This window comes from Ranitomeya imitator, chromosome 2 (assembly GCF_032444005.1).
Source record: "Ranitomeya imitator isolate aRanImi1 chromosome 2, aRanImi1.pri, whole genome shotgun sequence".
Classification (NCBI taxonomy): Eukaryota; Metazoa; Chordata; class Amphibia; order Anura; family Dendrobatidae; genus Ranitomeya; species Ranitomeya imitator.
The window spans coordinates 270182782-270204021 of record NC_091283.1 but is presented as its reverse complement, the minus strand read 5'-3'; the positions used below and the strand labels follow the sequence as shown (position 1 = coordinate 270204021).

General features: G+C 52.1%; 1 protein-coding gene across 1 annotated transcript in view; it reads left to right on the top strand.

Moving 5' to 3' along the window:
- Window positions 1-21240, top strand: part of PRKCA (protein kinase C alpha) — a 148385-nt gene that overhangs the window by 110270 nt on the left and 16875 nt on the right. The window contains exons 6-8 of the mRNA XM_069749181.1: window positions 1348-1504; window positions 1586-1720; window positions 5485-5578. Of these exons, the coding sequence (XP_069605282.1) occupies window positions 1348-1504; window positions 1586-1720; window positions 5485-5578 (386 nt within the window). The remainder of the gene's footprint in view (window positions 1-1347; window positions 1505-1585; window positions 1721-5484; window positions 5579-21240) is intronic.

The following is a 21240-nucleotide window of genomic DNA, read 5'->3' as shown; positions in this document are numbered from 1 at the left end:
TCTCCTGTGTGGACCCTGCGCAGTAGCCCTTCTCTCCTGTGTGGACCCTGCGCAGTAGCACTTCTCTCCTGTGTGGACCCTGCGCAGTAGCACTTCTCTCCTGTGTGGACTCTGCGCAGTAGCCCTTCTCTCCTGTGTGGACCCTGCGCAGTAGCCCTTCTCTCCTGTGTGGACCCTGCACAGTAACCCTTCTCTCCTGTGTGGACCCTGCACAGTAGCCCTTCTCTCCTGTGTGGACCCTGCACAGTAACCCTTCTCTCCTGTGTGGACCCTGCGCAGTAGCACTTCTCTCCTGTGTGGACTCTGCGCAGTAGCCCTTCTCTCCTGTGTGGACCCTGCGCAGTAGCCCTTCTCTCCTGTGTGGACCCTGCACAGTAACCCTTCTCTCCTGTGTGGACCCTGCACAGTAGCCCTTCTCTCCTGTGTGGACCCTGCACAGTAACCCTTCTCTCCTGTGTGGACCCTGCACAGTAGCCCTTCTCTCCTGTGTGGACCCTGCACAGTAACCCTTCTCTCCTGTGTGGACCCTGCACAGTAGCCCTTCTCTCCTGTGTGGACCCTGCACAGTAACCCTTCTCTCCTGTGTGGACCCTGCACAGTAGCCCTTCTCTCCTGTGTGGACCCTGCACAGTAGCCCTTCTCTCCTGTGTGGACTCTGCACAGTAACGCTTCTCTCCTGTGTGGACCCTGCACAGTAACCCTTCTCTCCTGTGTGGACCCTGCACAGTAGCACTTCTCTCCTGTGTGGACCCTGCACAGTAGCACTGAGCTCTGAGTTTTCATCCTGGTGACTTGTCAGCTGCCATTGGGAAGTCACGTGACCGGCTCCCAATTTGCGCTCCTTCTCCTTTACTCCACGTGGTGCAGTGCCGCCCTCCTCCACCAGTCTGCGCTGTCTCCCAGCATCTCCTGCTTTATACTCTAGTGGGAGGGCTCCCTCCAGTGGACGCTCTGCATACTGCAGCTGCTCCACCCAGGAGATTTCACTCATGTTCCCACACAAGTCATGGAAAGTTTCATTCCTGAGATGCGGAAAATCCGGGAGACAGAGAATTCTCAGCGTGTCAGCGATCAGAGACCAGATAGACTGCAAACCACTCACCTAGAGAAACTGCCGCTACTGCTCTGTGTTATCAGCCAATGCTGGCTAATAAATGCCACCACTCACATTTCAGCTCTCACAAACGTCATGCATGATGGGAAATGAAAGCAGTGACCTGATTGGTTGTTTATGCTCCCCACCTGTTATATGGCTGATGCAGCACAGCAGGCATCGGATCCTCGTGGGCTGGGCTTTAGCTGTGTATTGTGTCTCATGGTTTTTCTTGTTTCTGCTTTTCCTTGCAGTCCGAGAAGCCAAGAACTTGATCCCTATGGATCCCAATGGATTGTCAGATCCCTACGTCAAGCTGAAACTCATCCCAGACCCGAAGAATGAGAGTAAAAAGAAAACCAAAACCATCCGCTCCTCGCTGAACCCGCACTGGAACGAGACCTTCACGTTGTAGGTGGTCCGAGCGCCAGGGCCCGCAGGTGGAGCAGCACTGGGTGCCGCGCTCACCTTCTGCTTCTCTTTCTGTCGCAGTAAACTAAAGCCATCGGACAAGGACCGGCGCCTCTCCATAGAGATCTGGGACTGGGACCGGACCACCAGGAACGACTTCATGGGATCCTTCTCATTTGGGGTCTCTGAACTGATGAAGATGCCGGCGTGTGGCTGGTGAGTGATCGAAGGGGCCACTCGGCTTCCTGATTGAAGCATGCAAATGTCAGGCGGATGTGCCCACCCTGTCTCCTTGGATCCATGTCTGAGCACTACCTGCATCGGCCCCTAACTCCAGGCACCACTATTCTCCTGTCCCTGCGCTGCACCCGGCTCCCTGCATCAGCCACCAGCTCCATGCTCCACTATTCTCCTGTCCCTGCGCTGCACCCTGCTCCCTGCATCAGCCACCAGCTCCATGCTCCACTATTCTCCTGTCCCTGCGCTGCACCCGGCTCCCTGCATCAGCCACCAGCTCCCTGCTCCACTATTCTCCTGTCCATGCGCTGCACCCGGCTCCCTGCATCAGCCACCAGCTCCCTGCTCCACTATTCTCCTGTCCATGCGCTGCACCCGGCTCCCTGCATCAGCCACCAGCTCCATGCTCCACTATTCTCCTGTCCCTGCGCTGCACCCGGCTCCCTGCATCAGCCACCAGCTCCATGCTCCACTATTCTCCTGTCCCTGCGCTGCACCCGGCTCCCTGCATCAGCCAACAGCTCCATGCACCACTATTCTCCTGTCCTTGTGCTGCACCCAGCTCCTTGCATCAGCCACCAGCTCCATGCTCCACTATTCTCCTGTCCCTGCCCTGCATCAGCCACCAGCTCCCTGCATCAGCCACCAGCTCCCTGCATCAGCCACCAGCTCCCTGCATCAGCCACCAGCTCCCTGCATCAGCCACCATCTCCCTGCATCAGCCACAAGCTCCCTGCATCAGCCACCAGCTCCCTGCATCAGCCACCAGCTCCACGCACCACTATTCTCCTGTCCCTGCGCTGCACCCAGCTCCCTGCATCAGCCACCAGCTCCATGCTCCACTGTTCTCCTGTCCCTGCGCTGCACCCGGCTCCCTGCATCAGCCACCAGCTCCCTGCATCAGCCACCAGCTCCACGCACCACTATTCTCCTGTCCCTGCGCTGCACCCAGCTCCCTGCATCAGCCACCAGCTCCATGCTCCACTATTCTCCTGTCCCTGCGCTGCACCCGGCTCCCTGCACCAGCCACCAGCTCCATGCTCCACTATTCTCCTGTCCCTGCGCTGCTCCCTGCACCGGCCACCAGCTCCATGCACCTCTATTCTCCTGTCCCTGCGCTGCACCCGGCTCCCTGCATCAGCCACTAGCTCCATGCACCACTATTCTCATATCCCTGCGCTGCACCCGGCTCCCTGCATCAGCCGCCAGTTCCCTGCACAACTATTCTCTTATCCCTGCGCTGCACCCAACTCCCTGCATCAGCCACCAGCTCCATGCACCACTATTCTCCTGTCCCTGCGCTGCACCCGGCTCTCTGCATCATCCGCAAGCTCCATGCACCACTATTCTGTCCCTGCGCTGCACCCGGCTCCCTGCACCGGCCACCAGCTCCATGCACCACTATTCTCCTGTCCCTGCGCTGCACCCGGCTCCCTGCACCGGCCACCAGCTCCATGCACCACCATTTATTTTCCTAAACCTGTGCTACCACACGCTCCCGTCATCAGCTCCCAACTCCATGTTCCAACATTCCCCTGTCCCTGCACTGTCCCTCTCCCTGCTGTGGCCCCCAGCTCCATGCACCACGATGCTTTTATCCCTATTCAGTCCCCCCCTCCCCCCCCCCCCCAGTGCCCTGCATCGCTTTCAGCCCTTTTCCCTCTGCTGTGTCCCTCTGCTCACCACTGTGGCCCTCTTGTCCCCAGTTTCGCCCTCTTGTTCCCGCAGCTGCTCTCTGCTGTCGCCTTCTCTCCGCAACTGCTCTCTGCTGTCGCCTTCTCCCCACAGCTGCTCTCAGCTGTCGCCTTCTCCCCGCAGCTGCTCTCTGCTGTCGCCTTCTCCCCGCAACTGCTCTCTGCTGTTGCCTTCTCCCCACAGCTGCTCTCTATCGCCTTCTCCCCAGCTGCTCTCTGCTGTCGCCTTCTCCCCGCAACTGCTCTGTCGCCTTCTCCCTGCAGCTGCTCTCTGCTGTCGCCTTCTCCCCGAAGCTGCTCTCTGCTGTCGCCTTCTCCCCGAAGCTGCTCTCTGCTGTCGCCTTCTCCCCGAAGCTGCTCTCTGCTGTCGCCTTCTCCCCGCAGCTGCTCTCTGCTGTCGCCTTCTCCCCGCAGCTGCTCTCTGCTGTCGCCTTCTCCCCGCAGCTGCTCTCTGCTGTCGCCTTCTCTCCGTAACTGCTCTCTGCTGTCGCCTTCTCCCCGCAGCTGCTCTCTGCTGTCGCCTTCTCCCCGCAACTGCTCTCTATCGCCTTCTCCCCGCAGCTGCTCTCTGCTGTTGCCTTCTCCCCACAGCTGCTCTCTATCGCCTTCTCCCTAGCTGCTCTCTGCTGTCGCCTTCTCCCCGCAACTGCTCTGTCGCCTTCTCCCTGCAGCTGCTCTTTCCTGTCGCCTTCTCCCCGCAGCTGCTCTCTGCTGTCGCCTTCTCCCCGCAGCTGCTCTCTGCTGTCGCCTTCTCCCCGAAGCTGCTCTCTGCTGTCGCCTTCTCCCCGAAGCTGCTCTCTGCTGTCGCCTTCTCCCCGCAGCTGCTCTCTGCTGTCGCCTTCTCCCAGCAGCTGCTCTCTGCTGTCGCCTTCTCCCCGCAGCTGCTCTCTGCTGTCGCCTTCTCCCCGCAGCTGCTCTCTGCTGTCGCCTTCTCCCCGCAACTGCTCTCTGCTGTTGCCTTCTCCCCACAGCTGCTCTCTATCGCCTTCTCCCCAGCTGCTCTCTGCTGTCGCCTTCTCCCCGCAACTGCTCTGTCGCCTTCTCCCTGCAGCTGCTCTCTGCTGTCGCCTTCTCCCCGAAGCTGCTCTCTGCTGTCGCCTTCTCCCCGAAGCTGCTCTCTGCTGTCGCCTTCTCCCCGAAGCTGCTCTCTGCTGTCGCCTTCTCCCCGCAGCTGCTCTCTGCTGTCGCCTTCTCCCCGCAGCTGCTCTCTGCTGTCGCCTTCTCCCCGCAGCTGCTCTCTGCTGTCGCCTTCTCTCCGTAACTGCTCTCTGCTGTCGCCTTCTCCCCGCAGCTGCTCTCTGCTGTCGCCTTCTCCCCGCAACTGCTCTCTATCGCCTTCTCCCCGCAGCTGCTCTCTGCTGTTGCCTTCTCCCCACAGCTGCTCTCTATCGCCTTCTCCCTAGCTGCTCTCTGCTGTCGCCTTCTCCCCGCAACTGCTCTGTCGCCTTCTCCCTGCAGCTGCTCTTTCCTGTCGCCTTCTCCCCGCAGCTGCTCTCTGCTGTCGCCTTCTCCCCGCAGCTGCTCTCTGCTGTCGCCTTCTCCCCGAAGCTGCTCTCTGCTGTCGCCTTCTCCCCGAAGCTGCTCTCTGCTGTCGCCTTCTCCCCGCAGCTGCTCTCTGCTGTCGCCTTCTCCCAGCAGCTGCTCTCTGCTGTCGCCTTCTCCCCGCAGCTGCTCTCTGCTGTCGCCTTCTCCCCGCAGCTGCTCTCTGCTGTCGCCTTCTCCCCGCAGCTGCTCTCTGCTGTCGCCTTCTCCCCGCAGCTGCTCTCTGCTGTCGCCTTCTCCCCGCAGCTGCTCTCTGCTGTCGCCTTCTCCCCGCAGCTGCTCTCTGCTGTCGCCTTCTCCCCGCAGCTGCTCTCTGCTGTCACCTTCTCTCTGCAGCTGCTCTCTGCTGTCGCCTTCTCCCCGCAGCTGCTCTCTGCTGTCTCCTTTTTTCCACAGCTGCTCTCTGCTGTCTTTTTTTCCCCTCAGCTGCTCTCTGCTGTCGCCTTCTACCTGCAGCGGCCCTCCATGTTTCTGTATGGTGCCTGATGTTTTCCTCCGTCCCTCTAGGTACAAGCTCCTGAATCAGGAGGAGGGCGAGTATTACAACGTCCCCATCCCAGAAGCCGATGATGGTAACCTGGAGCTGCGGCAGAAGTTTGAGGTGAGGATCGTCAACTCTCATGTGACAATATAACTCCAGAGTAACTGCGTCGGACACTTGGGGGGCCGTATCTCATGGTCTTCTCTGACATCACAGTGCCCCTTTCTGGCCTTCTTCACCCCCAGTTTCTAGTGCACAAGTACTAATAAAGGGTGTACTTTCTTACCTTTTTGTCAGGTTTTCCGTATTCCCGGGTTACAATCCTCACTGACATTTTTAGAAGGTCCATAACAATCTTTCAGATTTGTCGGCATTTCAAATGGTCCTTGAAGTACAAGAAATGTCCACAAGATGGCGCGTGTTTAATGTAACACATGTAATGCATAAGGCGTCCACTAGATGGCCACAAGAGCTGTTAAATCTGATGTAATGCTATTCATGTCCAGAAGGTGGCGTGTGCTGATATAATTACTTCTGTTTTGTCCTGTCTGTTGAGTCCCCCCAGGGCTGGCGGTGCCCCTGCAGTGTGGGCGATGTGGCGGGGTCTCTAGTGTATGCGGTGTGGCAGGGCCTTTGTAGTGTATGCGGGGTGGCAAGGTCTATCTTGGAGTCTTTCCGGACAGTCTGTAGGGGGTGCCTCTTTCATAGCGGTATGTATGGGGCTCCCTTCTTCTGCGGTCTGTGAGGGTCTCCCTTCCTCAGCGGACTATAGGGGACTCCCTTACTCGGTGGTCTGTGGAGGGCTCCCTTCTTCTGTGGTCTGTAGAGGGCTCCCTTCCTCGGCGGACAATAAGGGGGCTCCCTTCTTCTATGGTCTGTGGGGGGGCTCCCTTCCTCTGTGATCTGTGGGGTCTACCTTCGTCTATGGGGGGCTCCCTTCGTCTGTGGTCTGTAGGGGGCTCCCTTCCTCGGCGGTCTGTAGGGGGCTCATTTTCTCTGCAGTCTGTGGGGGCTCCCTTCCTCTGCGGACTATAGGGGTCTCCCTTCCTCGGCGGTCTCTGTCTCGCTGATGTCTGTCTGTCGCTGACTAATTATGTAGTTTTTTCTGTTTTCCAGGGCTGTCATATAAAAACTTTCCACTTCTTAAAGGTAGCCCCTCCCCCACCATCACTGAGTGTTTCTTGTACTTGTAGTACTCCTGTCACTGTGATTGACGGTCATCACCTCAGAATTCAGTGCACACCATGTCCCCCCCTGATGCCGAGGAGATCTGTAGGCAGGCAAGTTATAATGGTATGATAGGACAGCCGGGGGTCCCCACATCATCACACTGCTGACATCCTCTGTGCTGCTGGGATCCTGCTCCTCCTCCATGTAACTCTCAGCTGTGATCTCCTCCTCTCCTGAGATCCTCTGTGCTGCTGGGATCCTGCTCCTCCTCTATGTAACTCTCAGCTGTGATCTCCTCCTCTCCTGACATCCTCTGTGCTGCTGGGGATCCTGTTCCTCCTGCATGTAACTCTCAGCTGTGATCTCCTCTCCTGACATCCTCTGTGCTGCTGGGGATCCTGCTCCTCCTCCATGTAACTCTCAGCTGTGATCTCCTCCTCTCCTGACATCCTCTGTGCTGCTGGCGATCCTGCTTCTCCTCCATGTAACTCTCAGCTGTGATCTCCTCTCCTGACATCCTCTGTGCTGCTGGGGATCCAGCTCCTCCTCCATGTAACTCTCAGCTGTGATCTCCTCCTCTCCTGACATCCTCTGTGCTGCTGGGATCCTGCTACTCCACCATGTAACTCTCAGCTGTGATCTCCTCTCTCCTGACAACCTCTGTGCTGCTGGAGATCCTGCTCCTCCTCCATGTAACTCTCAGCTGTGATCTCCTCCTCTCCTGACATCCTCTGTGCTGCTGGGATCCTGCTACTCCACCATGTAACTCTCAGCTGTGATCTCCTCTCTCCTGACAACCTCTGTGCTGCTGGGGATCCTGCTCCTCCTCCATGTAACTCTCAGCTGTGATCTCCTCCTCTCCTGACATCCTCTGTGCTGCTGGGGATCCTGCTCCTCCTCCATGTAACTCTCAGCTGTGATCTCCTCTCTCCTGACATCCTCTGTGCTGCTGGGATCCTCCTCCTCCTCCATGTAACTCTCAGCTGTGATCTCCTCTCCTGACATCCTCTGTGATGCTGGAGATCCTGCTCCTCCTCCATGTAACTCTCAGCTGTGATCTCCTCCTCTCCTGACATCCTCTGTGCTGCTGGGGATCCTGCTCCTCCTCCATGTAACTCTCAGCTGTGATTTCCTCCTCTCCTGACATCCTCTGTGCTGCTGGGATCCTGCTCCTCCTCCATGTAACTCTCAGCTGTGATCTCCTCTCTCCTGACATCCTCTGTGCTGCTGGGGATCCTGCTCCTCCTCCATGTAACTCTCAGCTGTGATCTCCTCTTTCCTGACATCCTCTGTGCTGCTGGAGATCCTGCTCCTCCTCCATGTAACTCTCAGCTGTGATCTCCTCTCCTGACAACCTCTGTGCTGCTGGGATCCTGCTCCTCCTCCATGTAACTCTCAGCGGTGATCTCCTCTCTCCTGACATCCTCTGTGCTGCTGGGGATCCTGCTCCTCCTCCATGTAACTCTCAGCTGTGATCTCCTCTCTCCTGACATCCTCTGTGCTGCTGGAGATCCTGCTCCTCCTCCATGTAACTCTCAGCTGTGATCTCCTCTCTCCTGACATCCTCTGTGCTGCTGGGATCCTGCTCCTCCTCCATGTAACTCTCAGCTGTGATCTCCTCCTCTCCTGACATCCTCTGTGCTGCTGGGATCCTGCTCCTCCTCCATGTAACTCTCAGCTGTGATCTCCTCCTCTCCTGACATCCTCTGTGCTGCTGGGATCCTGCTCCTCCTCCATGTTACTCTCAGTTGTGATCTCCTCTCTCCTGACATCCTCTGTGCTGCTGGGATCCTGCTCCTCCTCCATGTAACTCTCAGCTGTGATCTCCTCTCTCCTGACATCCTCTGTGCTGCTGGGGATCCTGCTCCTCCTCCATGTAACCCTCAGCTGTGATCTCCTCCTCTCCTGACATCCTCTGTGCTGCTGGGATCCTGCTCCTCCTCCATGTAACTCTCAGCTGTGATCTCCTCTCTCCTGACATCCTCTGTGCTGCTCGGGATCCTGCTCCTCCTCCATGTAACTCTCAGCTGTGATCTCCTCTCTCCTGACATCCTCTGTGCTGCTGGGGATCCTGCTCCTCCCTCCATGTAACTTTCAGCTATGATCTCCTCCTCTCCTGACATCCTATGTGCTGCTGGGGATCCTGCTCCTCCTCCATGTAACTCTCAGCTGTGATCTCCTCCTCTCCTGACATCCTCTGTGCTGCTGGGGATCCTGCCCCTCCACCATGTAACTCTCAGCTGTGGTCTCCTCTCCTGACATCCTCTGTGCTGCTGGGGATCCTGCTCCTCCTCCATGTAACCCTCAGCTGTGATCTCCTCCTCTCCTGACATCCTCTGTGCTGCTGGAGATCCTGCTCCTCCTCCATGTAACTCTCAGCTGTGATCTCCTCCTCTCCTGACATCCTCTGTGCTGCTGGGGATCCTGCCCCTCCACCATGTAACTCTCAGCTGTGGTCTCCTCTCCTGACATCCTCTGTGCTGCTGGGGATCCTGCTCCTCCTCCATGTAACCCTCAGCTGTGATCTCCTCCTCTCCTGACATCCTCTGTGCTGCTGGGGATCCTGCTCCTCCTCCATGTAACCCTTAGCTGTGATCTCCTCCTCTCCTGACATCCTCTGTGCTGCTCTTCTCCTGCTTCCCGATGACCTATGAACCTGCCTGCCTACAGATCATGCTGGATTCACTAATTGTCCCTCTGAGCTTTGTGTAGCTCGCTGTTATCAGCCGCTGTCATGGCAGCCGGGTTGGGTGGCCTCCTTGCATCCCATCATCTCCCCTTTCTCTCCTGTCTCTCCCCCGATGGTGACTGCGCAAATCATGTATCCACCTGATACATACGCGACATATATACTCTCCGCGCTGCCCGGTGGTTATGGTGGGGTATATATGGTTGCCAGACACAGCATGTGATGCCGAATACTGGACACGGTGTGTGCATGCCTCGCGCCTCACTGTGTAGATGAGCATGACCATAGCAGGGGGTGCGCTACCACCGCTCATGGGGCCATAGTTGTCTTCCTGGATATGACTCTGACTTTGCTGGGTAACTTTATGCAGCATATAGGGGGCGCTCCGGTATAGTAAGTTACATACAGCCAGACATCATGGAACCGCTCATACACACAGCCAGACATCATACAGCCGCTCATATACAGCCAGACATCATACAGCCGCTCATATACAGCCAGACATCATACAGCCGCTCATATACAGCCAGACATCATACAGCCTCTTATATACAGCCAGACATCATACAGCCTCTTATATACAGTCAGACATCATACAGCCTCTTATATACAGCCAGACATCATACAGCCGCTCATATATAGTCAGACATCATACAGCCGCTCAGATATACAACCAGACATCATACAGCCGCTCATATATACAGCCAGACATACAGCCGCTCATATATAGTCAGACATCATACAGCCGCTCATATACAGCCAGACATCATACAGCCGTTCATATATAGTCAGACATCATACAGCCGCTCATATATACAGCCAGACATCATACAGCCGCTCATATACAGCCAGACATCATACAGCCGCTCATATATAGTTAGACATCATACAGCCGCTCATATACAGTCAGACATCATACAGCCTCTTATATACAGCCAGACATCATACAGCCTCTTATATACAGCCAGACATCATACAGCCTCTTATATACAGTCAGACATCATACAGCCGTTTATATACAGCCAGACATCATACAGCCGCTCATATATAGCCAGACATCATACAGCCGCTCATATATAGTCAGACATCATATAGCCTCTTATATACAGCCAGACATCATACAGCCTCTTATATACAGTCAGACATCATACAGCCGCTCATATATAGCCAGACATCATACAGCCGCTCATATATAGTCAGACATCATACAGCCGCTCATATATAGTCAGACATCATACAGTCGTTTATATATAGTCAGACATCATACAGCCGCTCATATATAGTCAGACATCATACAGCCTCTTATATACAGTCAGATATCATACAGTCGTTTATATATAGTCAGACATCATACAGCCGCTCATATATAGTCAGACATCATACAGCCTCTTATATACAGCCAGACATCATACAGCCTCTTATATACAGTCAGACATCATACAGCCGCTCATATATAGCCAGACATCATACAGCCACTCATATATAGTCAGACATCATACAGCCGCTCATATATAGTCAGACATCATACAGCCGCTCATATATACAACCAGACATCATACAGCCACTCATATATACAGCCAGACATACAGCCGCTCATATACAGTCAGACATCATACAGCCGCTCATATATAGCCAGACATCATACAGCCGCTCATATACAGTCAGACATCATACAGCCTCTTGTATACAGTCAGACATCATACAGCCGTTTATATATAGTCAGACATCATACAGCCGCTCATATATAGCCAGACATCATACAGCCGCTCATATATAGTCAGACATCATACAGCCTCTTATATACAGCCAGACATCATACAGCCTCTTATATACAGCCAGACATCATACAGCCTCTTATATACAGCCAGACATCATACAGCCTCTTATATACAGCCAGACATCATACAGCCTCTTATATACAGTCAGACATCATACAGCCTTTTATATATAGTCAGACATCATACAGCCGCTCATATATAGCCAGACATCATACAGCCACTCATATATAGTCAGACATCATATAGCCTCTTATATACAGCCAGACATCATACAGCCGCTCATATATAGCCAGACATCATACAGCCGCTCATATATAGTCAGACATCATACAGCCGCTCATATATAGTCAGACATCATACAGCCGCTCATATATACAACCAGACATCATACAGCCGCTCATATATACAGCCACTCATATATAGTCAGACATCATACAGCCGCTCATATATAGTCAGGCATCATACAGCCGCTCATATATAGCCAGACATCATACAGCCGCTCATATATAGTCAGACATCATACAGCCGCTCATATATAGTCAGACATCATACAGCCGCTCATATATAGCCAGACATCATACAGCCGCTCATATATAGCCAGACATCATACAGCCGCTCATATATAGTCAGACATCATATAGCTGCTCATATATAGCCAGACATCATAGCGCCGCTGATATATAGTCAGACATCATACAGCCACTAATATATAGTCAGACATCATACAGCCGCTCATATATAGTCAGACATCATACCGCTGCTCATATATAGTCATACATACAGCCAATTATATAGTCAGACATCATACAGCCACTAATATATAGTCAGATATCATACAGCCGCTCATATACAGCCAGACATCATACAGCCGCTCATATACAGCCAGACATCATACAGCCGCTCATATATAGTCAGACATCATACCGCTGCTCATATATAGTCATACATACAGCCAATTATATAGTCAGACATCATACAGCCGCTAATATATAATCAGACATCATACAGCCGCTCATATATAGCCAGACATCATACAGCCGCTCATATATAGCCAGACATCATACAGCTGCTCATATATAGCCAGACATCATAGCGCCGCTGATATATAGTCAGACATCATACAGCCACTAATATATAGTCAGACATCATACAGCCGCTCATATATAGTCAGACATCATACAGCCGCTCATATATAGTCAGACATCATACAGCCACTAATATATAGTCAGACATCATACAGCCGCTCATATATAGTCAGACATCATACCGCTGCTCATATATAGTCATACATACAGTCAATTATATAGTCAGACATCATACAGCCACTAATATATAGTCAGATATCATACAGCCGCTCATATACAGCCAGACATCATACAGCCGCTCATATATAGTCAGACATCAAACAGCCACTCATATATAGTCAGACATCATACCGCTGCTCATATAGTCATACATACAGCCAATTATATAGTCAGACATCATACAGCCGCTCATACATATAACCAGACATCATACAGCCGCTCATATATAGTCAGACATCATACACTTGCTCATACATACAGGCAGACATCAAACACCTGCTCACATACATTGCAGATATACAGCCACCCATCCATCCGCTCATACATACAGACATCATACATCCGACATCCACTCATGCATACAGTCAGACACCATACACCCCATCATACATACAGCCGTTCATCATACACCCTCTCATGCATGTAGCCACTCAGTCAGACATCATACAGCCGCAATACACGCAGCCAGACATCATACAGCCGCTCATATAGAGCCAGACATCATACCGCCGCTCATATATAGTCAGACATCATACAGCCACTAATACATAGTCAGACATCATACAGCCGCTCATATATAGTCAGACATCATACAGCCGCTCATATATACAACCAGACATCATACAGCCGCTCATATATACAGCCAGACATACAGCCGCTCATATATAGTCAGACATCATACTGCTGCTCATATAGTCATACATACAGCCAATTATATAGTCAGACATCATACAGCCGCTCATACATATAACCAGACATCATACAGCCGCTCATATATAGTCAGACATCATACACTTGCTCATACATACAGGCAGACATCAAACACCTGCTCACATACATTGCAGATATACAGCCACCCATCCATCCGCTCATACATACAGACATCATACATCCGACATCCACTCATGCATACAGCCAGACACCATACACCCCATCATACATACAGCCGTTCATCATACACCCTCTCATGCATGTAGCCACTCAGTCAGACATCATACAGCAGCAATACACGCAGCCAGACATCATACAGCCGCTCATATAGAGCCAGACATCATACCGCCGCTCATATATAGTCAGACATCATACAGCCGCTCATATATAGTCAGACATCATACAGCCTCTTATATACAGCCAGACATCATACAGCCTCTCATATACAGCCAGACATCATACAGCCGCTCATATATAGTCAGACATCATACAGCCTCTTATATACAGCCAGACATCATACAGCCGTTCATATCCAGCCAGACATCATGCAGCCGCTCATATATAGTCAGACATCATACAGCCGCTCATATATAGTCAGACATCATACCGCCGCTCATATATAGTCATACATACAGCCGCTCATATATAGTCAGACATCATACAGCCGCTCATATATAGTCAGACATCATACCGCCGCTCATATATAGTCATACATACAGCCAATTATATAGTCAGACATCATACAGCCACTAATATATAGTCAGACATCATACAGCCGCTCATATATAGCCAGACATCATACAGCCGCTCATATATAGTCAGACATCATACCGCTGCTCATATATAGTCATACATACAGCCAATTATATAGTCAGACATCATACAGCCACTAATATATAGTCAGACATCATACAGCCGCTCATATATAGCCAGACATCATACAGCCGCTCATATATAGTCAGACATCATACAGCCGCTCATATATAGCCAGACATCATACAGCCGCTCATATATAGTCAGACATCATACAGCTGCTCATATATAGTCATACATACAGCCAATTGTATAGTCAGACATCATACAGCCGCTCATATAGTCAGACATCATACAGCCGCTCATATATAGTTAGACATCATACCGCTGCTCATATATAGTCATACATACAGCCAATTATATAGTCAGACATCATACAGCCGCTCATACATATAACCAGACATCATACAGCCGCTCATATATAGTCAGACATCATATACTTGCTCATACATACAGCCAGACATCAAACACCTGCTCACATATATTGCAGATATACAGCCACCCATCCATCCGCTCATACATACAGACATCATATATCCGAAATCCACTCATGCATACAGCCAGACACCATACACCCCATCATACATACAGCCGTTCATCATACACCCTCTCATGCATGTAGCCACTCTGTCAGACATCATACAGCCGCAATACACGCAGCCAGACATCATACAGCCGCTCATACATACATCTTCTCATGCATACATCCTCTCATACATAGCCAGACATACAACCACTCATAAAGCCAGACGTCATACATACAGGGAGAAATCATACAGCCTTTCATACATTCAGCCAGACATCACACAGCTACTCATACATCCAGCCAGTCATCATGCATCCTCCCATATATACAGCCAGACATCATGTACTCACTCATAAATACAGTCATATACAGCCAGACATCATACACCCCATAGTACATACAGTACAGCCGTACATCATACTGCCTCCCATACATACATGCAGACATCATACACCCACTCATTCATACAGCCAGACATGTAACCACTCATATATACAGCCAGACATCATCAGCTTCTCATACATACAACCAGACATCATGTAGCCCCTCATACATACAACCAGTCATCATACACTCACTCATACATACAGCCAGACATCATACACCCTCTCAAACTTACAGCCACTCTTACATACTGCCAGAGATCATAGAGCCACTTATACATACAGTCATACATCTTACAGCCGCTCATACATACAGCCAGATTTTATACAGTGGCTCATTCATACAACCAGTCATCATACAGCCCCTCTTACATACAGCCAGACATCATACAACCTCTCAAATATACAGCCACTCTTACATACTGCCAGAGATCATAGAGCAACTTATACATAGTCATACATCTTACAGCCGCTCATACATACAGCCAGATATTATATAGCCGCTCATACATACAACCAGTCATCATACAGCTACTGTTACACATACAGCTAATTAAACATACAGATGCTTATACATAGACGCTCAGTCAGACATCATAACCCCATCATACATACAGCCTCTCATACATACAGCTGCTCACATAAACAGCTAGACATCATGCAGCCTATCATACATACAGCCAGACATCATGCAACCCCTCATACATACAGCCAGACATTATACAGCCCCTCATACAGCCAGACATCATACAGCCCCTCTTACATACAGCCAGACATCATACAGCCACTCATACATACAGCCAGACATCATACACCCGTTCATATATACAGCAAGACATCACAGTCTCTCATACATACAGCCAGACATCATACAACTGCACATACATACAGCCACTCATACGTACAGCCAGACATCATACACCCACTCATATATACAGCCGCTCGTATGTCCATACATATAGCCAGACCTCATACACCTGCTTATACATACAACCGGACATCATACATCTCATCATACATATAGCCGTACATCATACACCTGTCCATACATACGTCAAGATATCATACACCCACTCATATATACAGCCATACATTATTCAGCCACTCATACATCTGTCCATACATACAGCTATACATCATACACCTGTTCATGCATACAGCCAGATATCACACCCCCGCTCATATATGCAGAGCAGATGCCGTGCTGCAGTTCGATGAATTCACCAGCAGAGGGAGTAAGACCCCAATTATGGATCATGAAGAAGCCGTCATATTATTCTGCAGCCACTGCTGTCTTTATTAATGCCCCACAAATCCACCGTTCTGTCTTCAAGCATAAAAAAAGCAAATTCAAGGAATTTTCAACCTTCAGACTTTTTATAATTCATTGATTTGTGAGATGTGTGCAGGACAGTGGGTGATACGGTGGCGGAGACGTCTATATAATCTGCCCTGTGCTATTGTATGGTTACAGGGCAAAAGGCCGGCGCAGGATAAGGTGCGTCCCTAGCCATGGAAGTAAGATGGTTTGCATGCCTTCCGAATAACACGTCTGCTGTGACTCCCGACCCTTCTGTACGAGTGCTGCTGTGACCCCGACCCTTCTCTACTACTGCTGCTGTGACCCCGACCCTTCTCTGCGACTGCTGCTGTGACCCCGACCCTTCTCTGCTACTGCTGCTGTGACCCCGACCCTTCTCTACTACTGCTGCTGTGACCCCGACCCTTCTCTACTACTGCTGCTGTGACCCTGACCCTTCTCTGCTACTGCTGCTGTGACCCCGACCCTTCTCTACTACTGCTGTTGTGACCCCCGGCCCTTCTCTACTACTGCTGCTGTGACCCCGACCCTTCTCCACTACTGCTGCTGTGGTCCCTGACTCTTCTCTACTACTGCTGCTGTGACCCCGACCCTTCTCTACTACTGCTTCCGTGACCCCGACCCTTCCCTACTACTGCTGCTGTGAGCCTGACCTTTCTCTACTACTGCTGTTGTGGTCCCTGACTCTTCTCTACTACTGCTGCTGTAACCCCCGAACCTTCTATATTACTGCTGCTGGGACCCCGACCCTTCTGTACTACTGCTGGGACCCCAACCCTTCTGTACTACTGCTGTGAGCTTGACCCTTCTGTACTACTGCTGTGACCTCGAACCTTCTCTGCTACTGCTGCTGTGACCCCGACCCTTCTCTACTACTGCTTCCGTGACCCCCGACCCTTCTCTACTACTGCTGCTGTGAGCCTGACCCTTCTCTACTACTGCTGTTGTGGTCCCTGACTCTTCTCTACTATTGCTGCTGTGACCCCCGAACCTTCTATATTACTGCTGCTGGGACCCCAACCCTTCTGTACTACTGCTGGGACCCCGACCCTTCTGTACTACTGCTGTGACCTCGACCCTTCTCTGCTACTGCTGCTGTGACCCCGACCCTTCTCTACTACTGCTGCTGTGACCCCCGACCCTTCTCTACTACTGCTGCTGTGGTCCCCGACCCTTCTCTACTACTGCTGCTGTGACCCCGACCCTTCTCTGCGACTGCTGCTGTGACCCCGACCCTTCTCTGCTACTGCTGCTGTGACCCCGACCCTTCTCTACTACTGCTGCTGTGACCCCGACCCTTCTCTACTACTGCTGCTGTGACCCCGACCCTTCTCTGCTACTGCTGCTGTGACCCCGACCCTTCTCTACTACTGCTGTTGTGACCCCTGGCCCTTCTCTACTACTGCTGCTGTGACCCCGACCCTTCTCCACTACTGCTGCTGTGGTCCCTAACTCTTCTCTACTACTGCTGCTGTGACCCCGACCCTTCTCTACTACTGCTTCCGTGACCCCCGACCCTTCCCTACTACTGCTGCTGTGAGCCTGACCTTTCTCTACTACTGCTGTTGTGGTCCCTGACTCTTCTCTACTACTGCTGCTGTGACCCCCGAACCTTCTATATTACTGCTGCTGGGACCCCGACCCTTCTGTACTACTGCTGGGACCCCGACCCTTCTGTACTACTGCTGTGAGCTTGACCCTTCTGTACTACTGCTGTGACCTCGAACCTTCTCTGCTACTGCTGCTGTGACCCCGACCCTTCTCTACTACTGCTTCCGTGACCCCCGACCCTTCTCTACTACTGCTGCTGTGAGCCTGACCCTTCTCTACTACTGCTGTTGTGGTCCCTGACTCTTCTCTACTATTGCTGCTGTGACCCCCGAACCTTCTATATTACTGCTGCTGGGACCCCGACCCTTCTGTACTACTGCTGGGACCCCGACCCTTCTTTGCTACTGCTGCTGTGACCCCGACCCTTCTCTACTACTGCTGCTGTGACCCCCGACCCTTCTCTACAACTGCTGCTGTGACCCCGACCCTTCTCTACTACTGCTTCTGTGACCCCAGACCCTTCTTTACAACTGCTGATGTGACCCCCGACCCGTCTATACTACTGCTGCTGTGAGCACCGACCCTTCTATACTACTGCTGCTGTGACCCTGACCCTTGTATACTACTGCTGCTGTGACCCCGACCCTTGTATACTACTGCTGTTGTGGTCCCTGACTCTTCTCTACTACTGCTGCTGTGACCCCCGAACCTTCTATAGTACTGCTGCTGTGACCCCCGACCCTTCTGTACTACTGCTGTGACCCCGACCCTTCTGTACTACTGCTGTGACTCCGACCCTTCTCTGCTACTGCTGCTGTGACCCCCGACCCTTCTGTACTACTGCTGTGACTCCGACCCTTCTCTGCTACTGCTGCTGTGACCCCGACCCTTCTCTACTACTGCTGCTGTGACCCCGACCCTTCTCTACTACTGCTGCTGTGATCCCGACCCTTCTCTACTACTGCTGCTGTGATCCCGACCGTTCTTTACTACTGCTGCTGTGACCCTGACCCTTCTCTACAACTGCTGCTGTGACCCCTACCCTTCTCTACTACTGCTTCCGTGACCCCTGAACCTTCTATATTACTGCTGCTATGACCCTGACCCTTCTGTACTACTGCTGTGACCCCGACCCTTCTGTACTACTGCTGTGACCCCGACCCTTCTGTACTACTGCTGTGACCCCGACCCTTCTCTGCTACTGCTGCTGTGACCCCAACTCTTCTCTACTACTGCTGCTGTGACCCCGACCCTTCTCTACTACTGCTTCCGTGACCCCCGAACCTTCTATATTACTGCTGCTATGACCCCGACCCTTCTGTACTACTGCTGTGACCCCGACCCTTCTGTACTACTGCTGTGACTCCGACCCTTCTCTGCTACTGCTGCTGTGACCCCCGACCCTTCTGTACTACTGCTGTGACTCCGACCCTTCTCTGCTACTGCTGCTGTGACCCTGACCCTTCTCTACTACTGCTGCTGTGACCCCGACCCTTCTCTACTACTGCTGCTGTGACCCCGACCCTTCTCTGCTACTGCTTCTGTGACCCCCGACCCTTCTCTACTACTGCTGCTGTGGTCCCCGACGCTTCTCTACTACTGTTGCTGTGACCCCGACCCTTCTCTACAACTGCTGCTGTGACCTCTACCCTTCTCTACTACTGCTTCCGTGACCCCCGAACCTTCTATATTACTGCTGCTATGACCCCGACCCTTCTGTACTACTGCTGTGACCCCGACCCTTCTGTACTACTGCTGTGACCCCGACCCTTCTGTACTACTGCTGTGACCCCGACTCTTCTCTACTACTGCTGCTGTGACCCCGACCCTTCTCTACTACTGCTGCTGTGATTCCCGACCGTTCTCTACTATTGCTGCTGTGAGCCTGACCCTTCTCTACTACTGCTGTTGTGGTCCCTGACTCTTCTCTGCTACTGCTGCTGTGACCCCCGACCCTTCTGTACTACTGCTGTGACTCCGACCCTTCTCTTCTACTGCTGCTGTGACCCTGACCCTTCTCTACTACTGCTGCTGTGACCCCGACCCTTCTCTACTACTGCTTCTGTGATTCCCGACCCTTCTCTACTACTGCTGCTGTGACCCCGACCCTTCTCTACTACTGCTGCTGTGACCCCGACCCTTCTCTACTACTACTGCTGTGGTCCCCGATGCTTTTCTACTACTGCTTCCGTGACCCCCGAACCTTCTATATTACTGCTGCTATGACCCCGACCCTTCTGTACTACTGCTGTGACCCCGACCCTTCTCTGCTACTACTGCTGTGACCCCGACTCTTCTCTACTACTGCTGCTGTGACCCCGACCCTTCTCTACTACTGCTGCTGTGATTCCTGACTGTTCTCTACTACTGCTCTGTGAGCCTGACCCTTCTCTACTACTCCTCTTGTGGTCCCTGACTCTTCTCTACTACTGCTGCTGCGACCCCCGAACCTTCTATACTACTGCTGTGACCCCTGAACCTTCTCTACTACTGCTGCTGTGGTCCCCAACACTTCTCTACAACTGATGCTGTGACCCCGACCCTTCTCTACTACTGCTTCTGTGACCCCCGACCCTTCTCTACAACTGCTGATGTGACCCCCGACCCGTCTATACTACTGCTGCTGTGAGCACCGACCCTTCTATACTACTGCTGTGACCCCTGAACCTTCTATACTACTGCTGCTGTGACCCCGACCCTTGTATACTACTGCTGCTGTGACCCCGACCCTTCTCTACAACTGCTGATGTGACCTCCGACCCATCTATACTACTGCTGCTGTGACTCCCGACCCGTCTATACTACTGCTGCTGTGACGCCGACCCTTCTTTATAAATGTTGCTGTGACCTGAACCATTCTCTACGAGTACTGCAGTGAACCTGATTGAATAATTTCTACAAGTGCTGCTGTGACCCCTGACCCCTCTCTAAGACTGCTGCTGTGACCCCTGACCCTTTTTTGAGTGCTGCTGTGACCCTTTCTGTACTAGGGATGCTATGACCCTCAATAACCCATCCTTTGGGGGCTTCTGTGACCCTTGACCGTTCTCTTTGAGTGCTGCTGTGACCCTCGCCCATTCTTTTTGAGTGCTGCTGTGACCCTCCACCCTTCTTTTCGAGTGCTGTTGTGACCCTCAACTCTTCTCTTTGAGTGCTGTTGTGACCCTTAATGACTCTCTCCTACGAGTGCTGCTGTGAAACTCAAACCCTCCCCTACGAGTGCTTCTGTGACCCTTAATGACTCTTCTTTACGAGTGCTGCTGTGACCCTTGACCCCACTGTACGAGTGCTGCTCTTCCGCTTCCCATTGCCACCATAGATGATGCTGATCTTTAAATTGAACTTTCCCCAGGAATACCCTGTGTATTGAGTGACCCCTGAAGTCCCATTCTGGGGTCAGATTCTCTTTAAGGATCACGTCACAGTAAGACGTGGTGGATGGTGTGTCCAGATGTGGAAGGAGTCCTGCAGACAGGTGTGGACCCCCACATACCCTGCAGACAGGTTGTCAGACCTGTTGTCAGGGGGAGACTTCA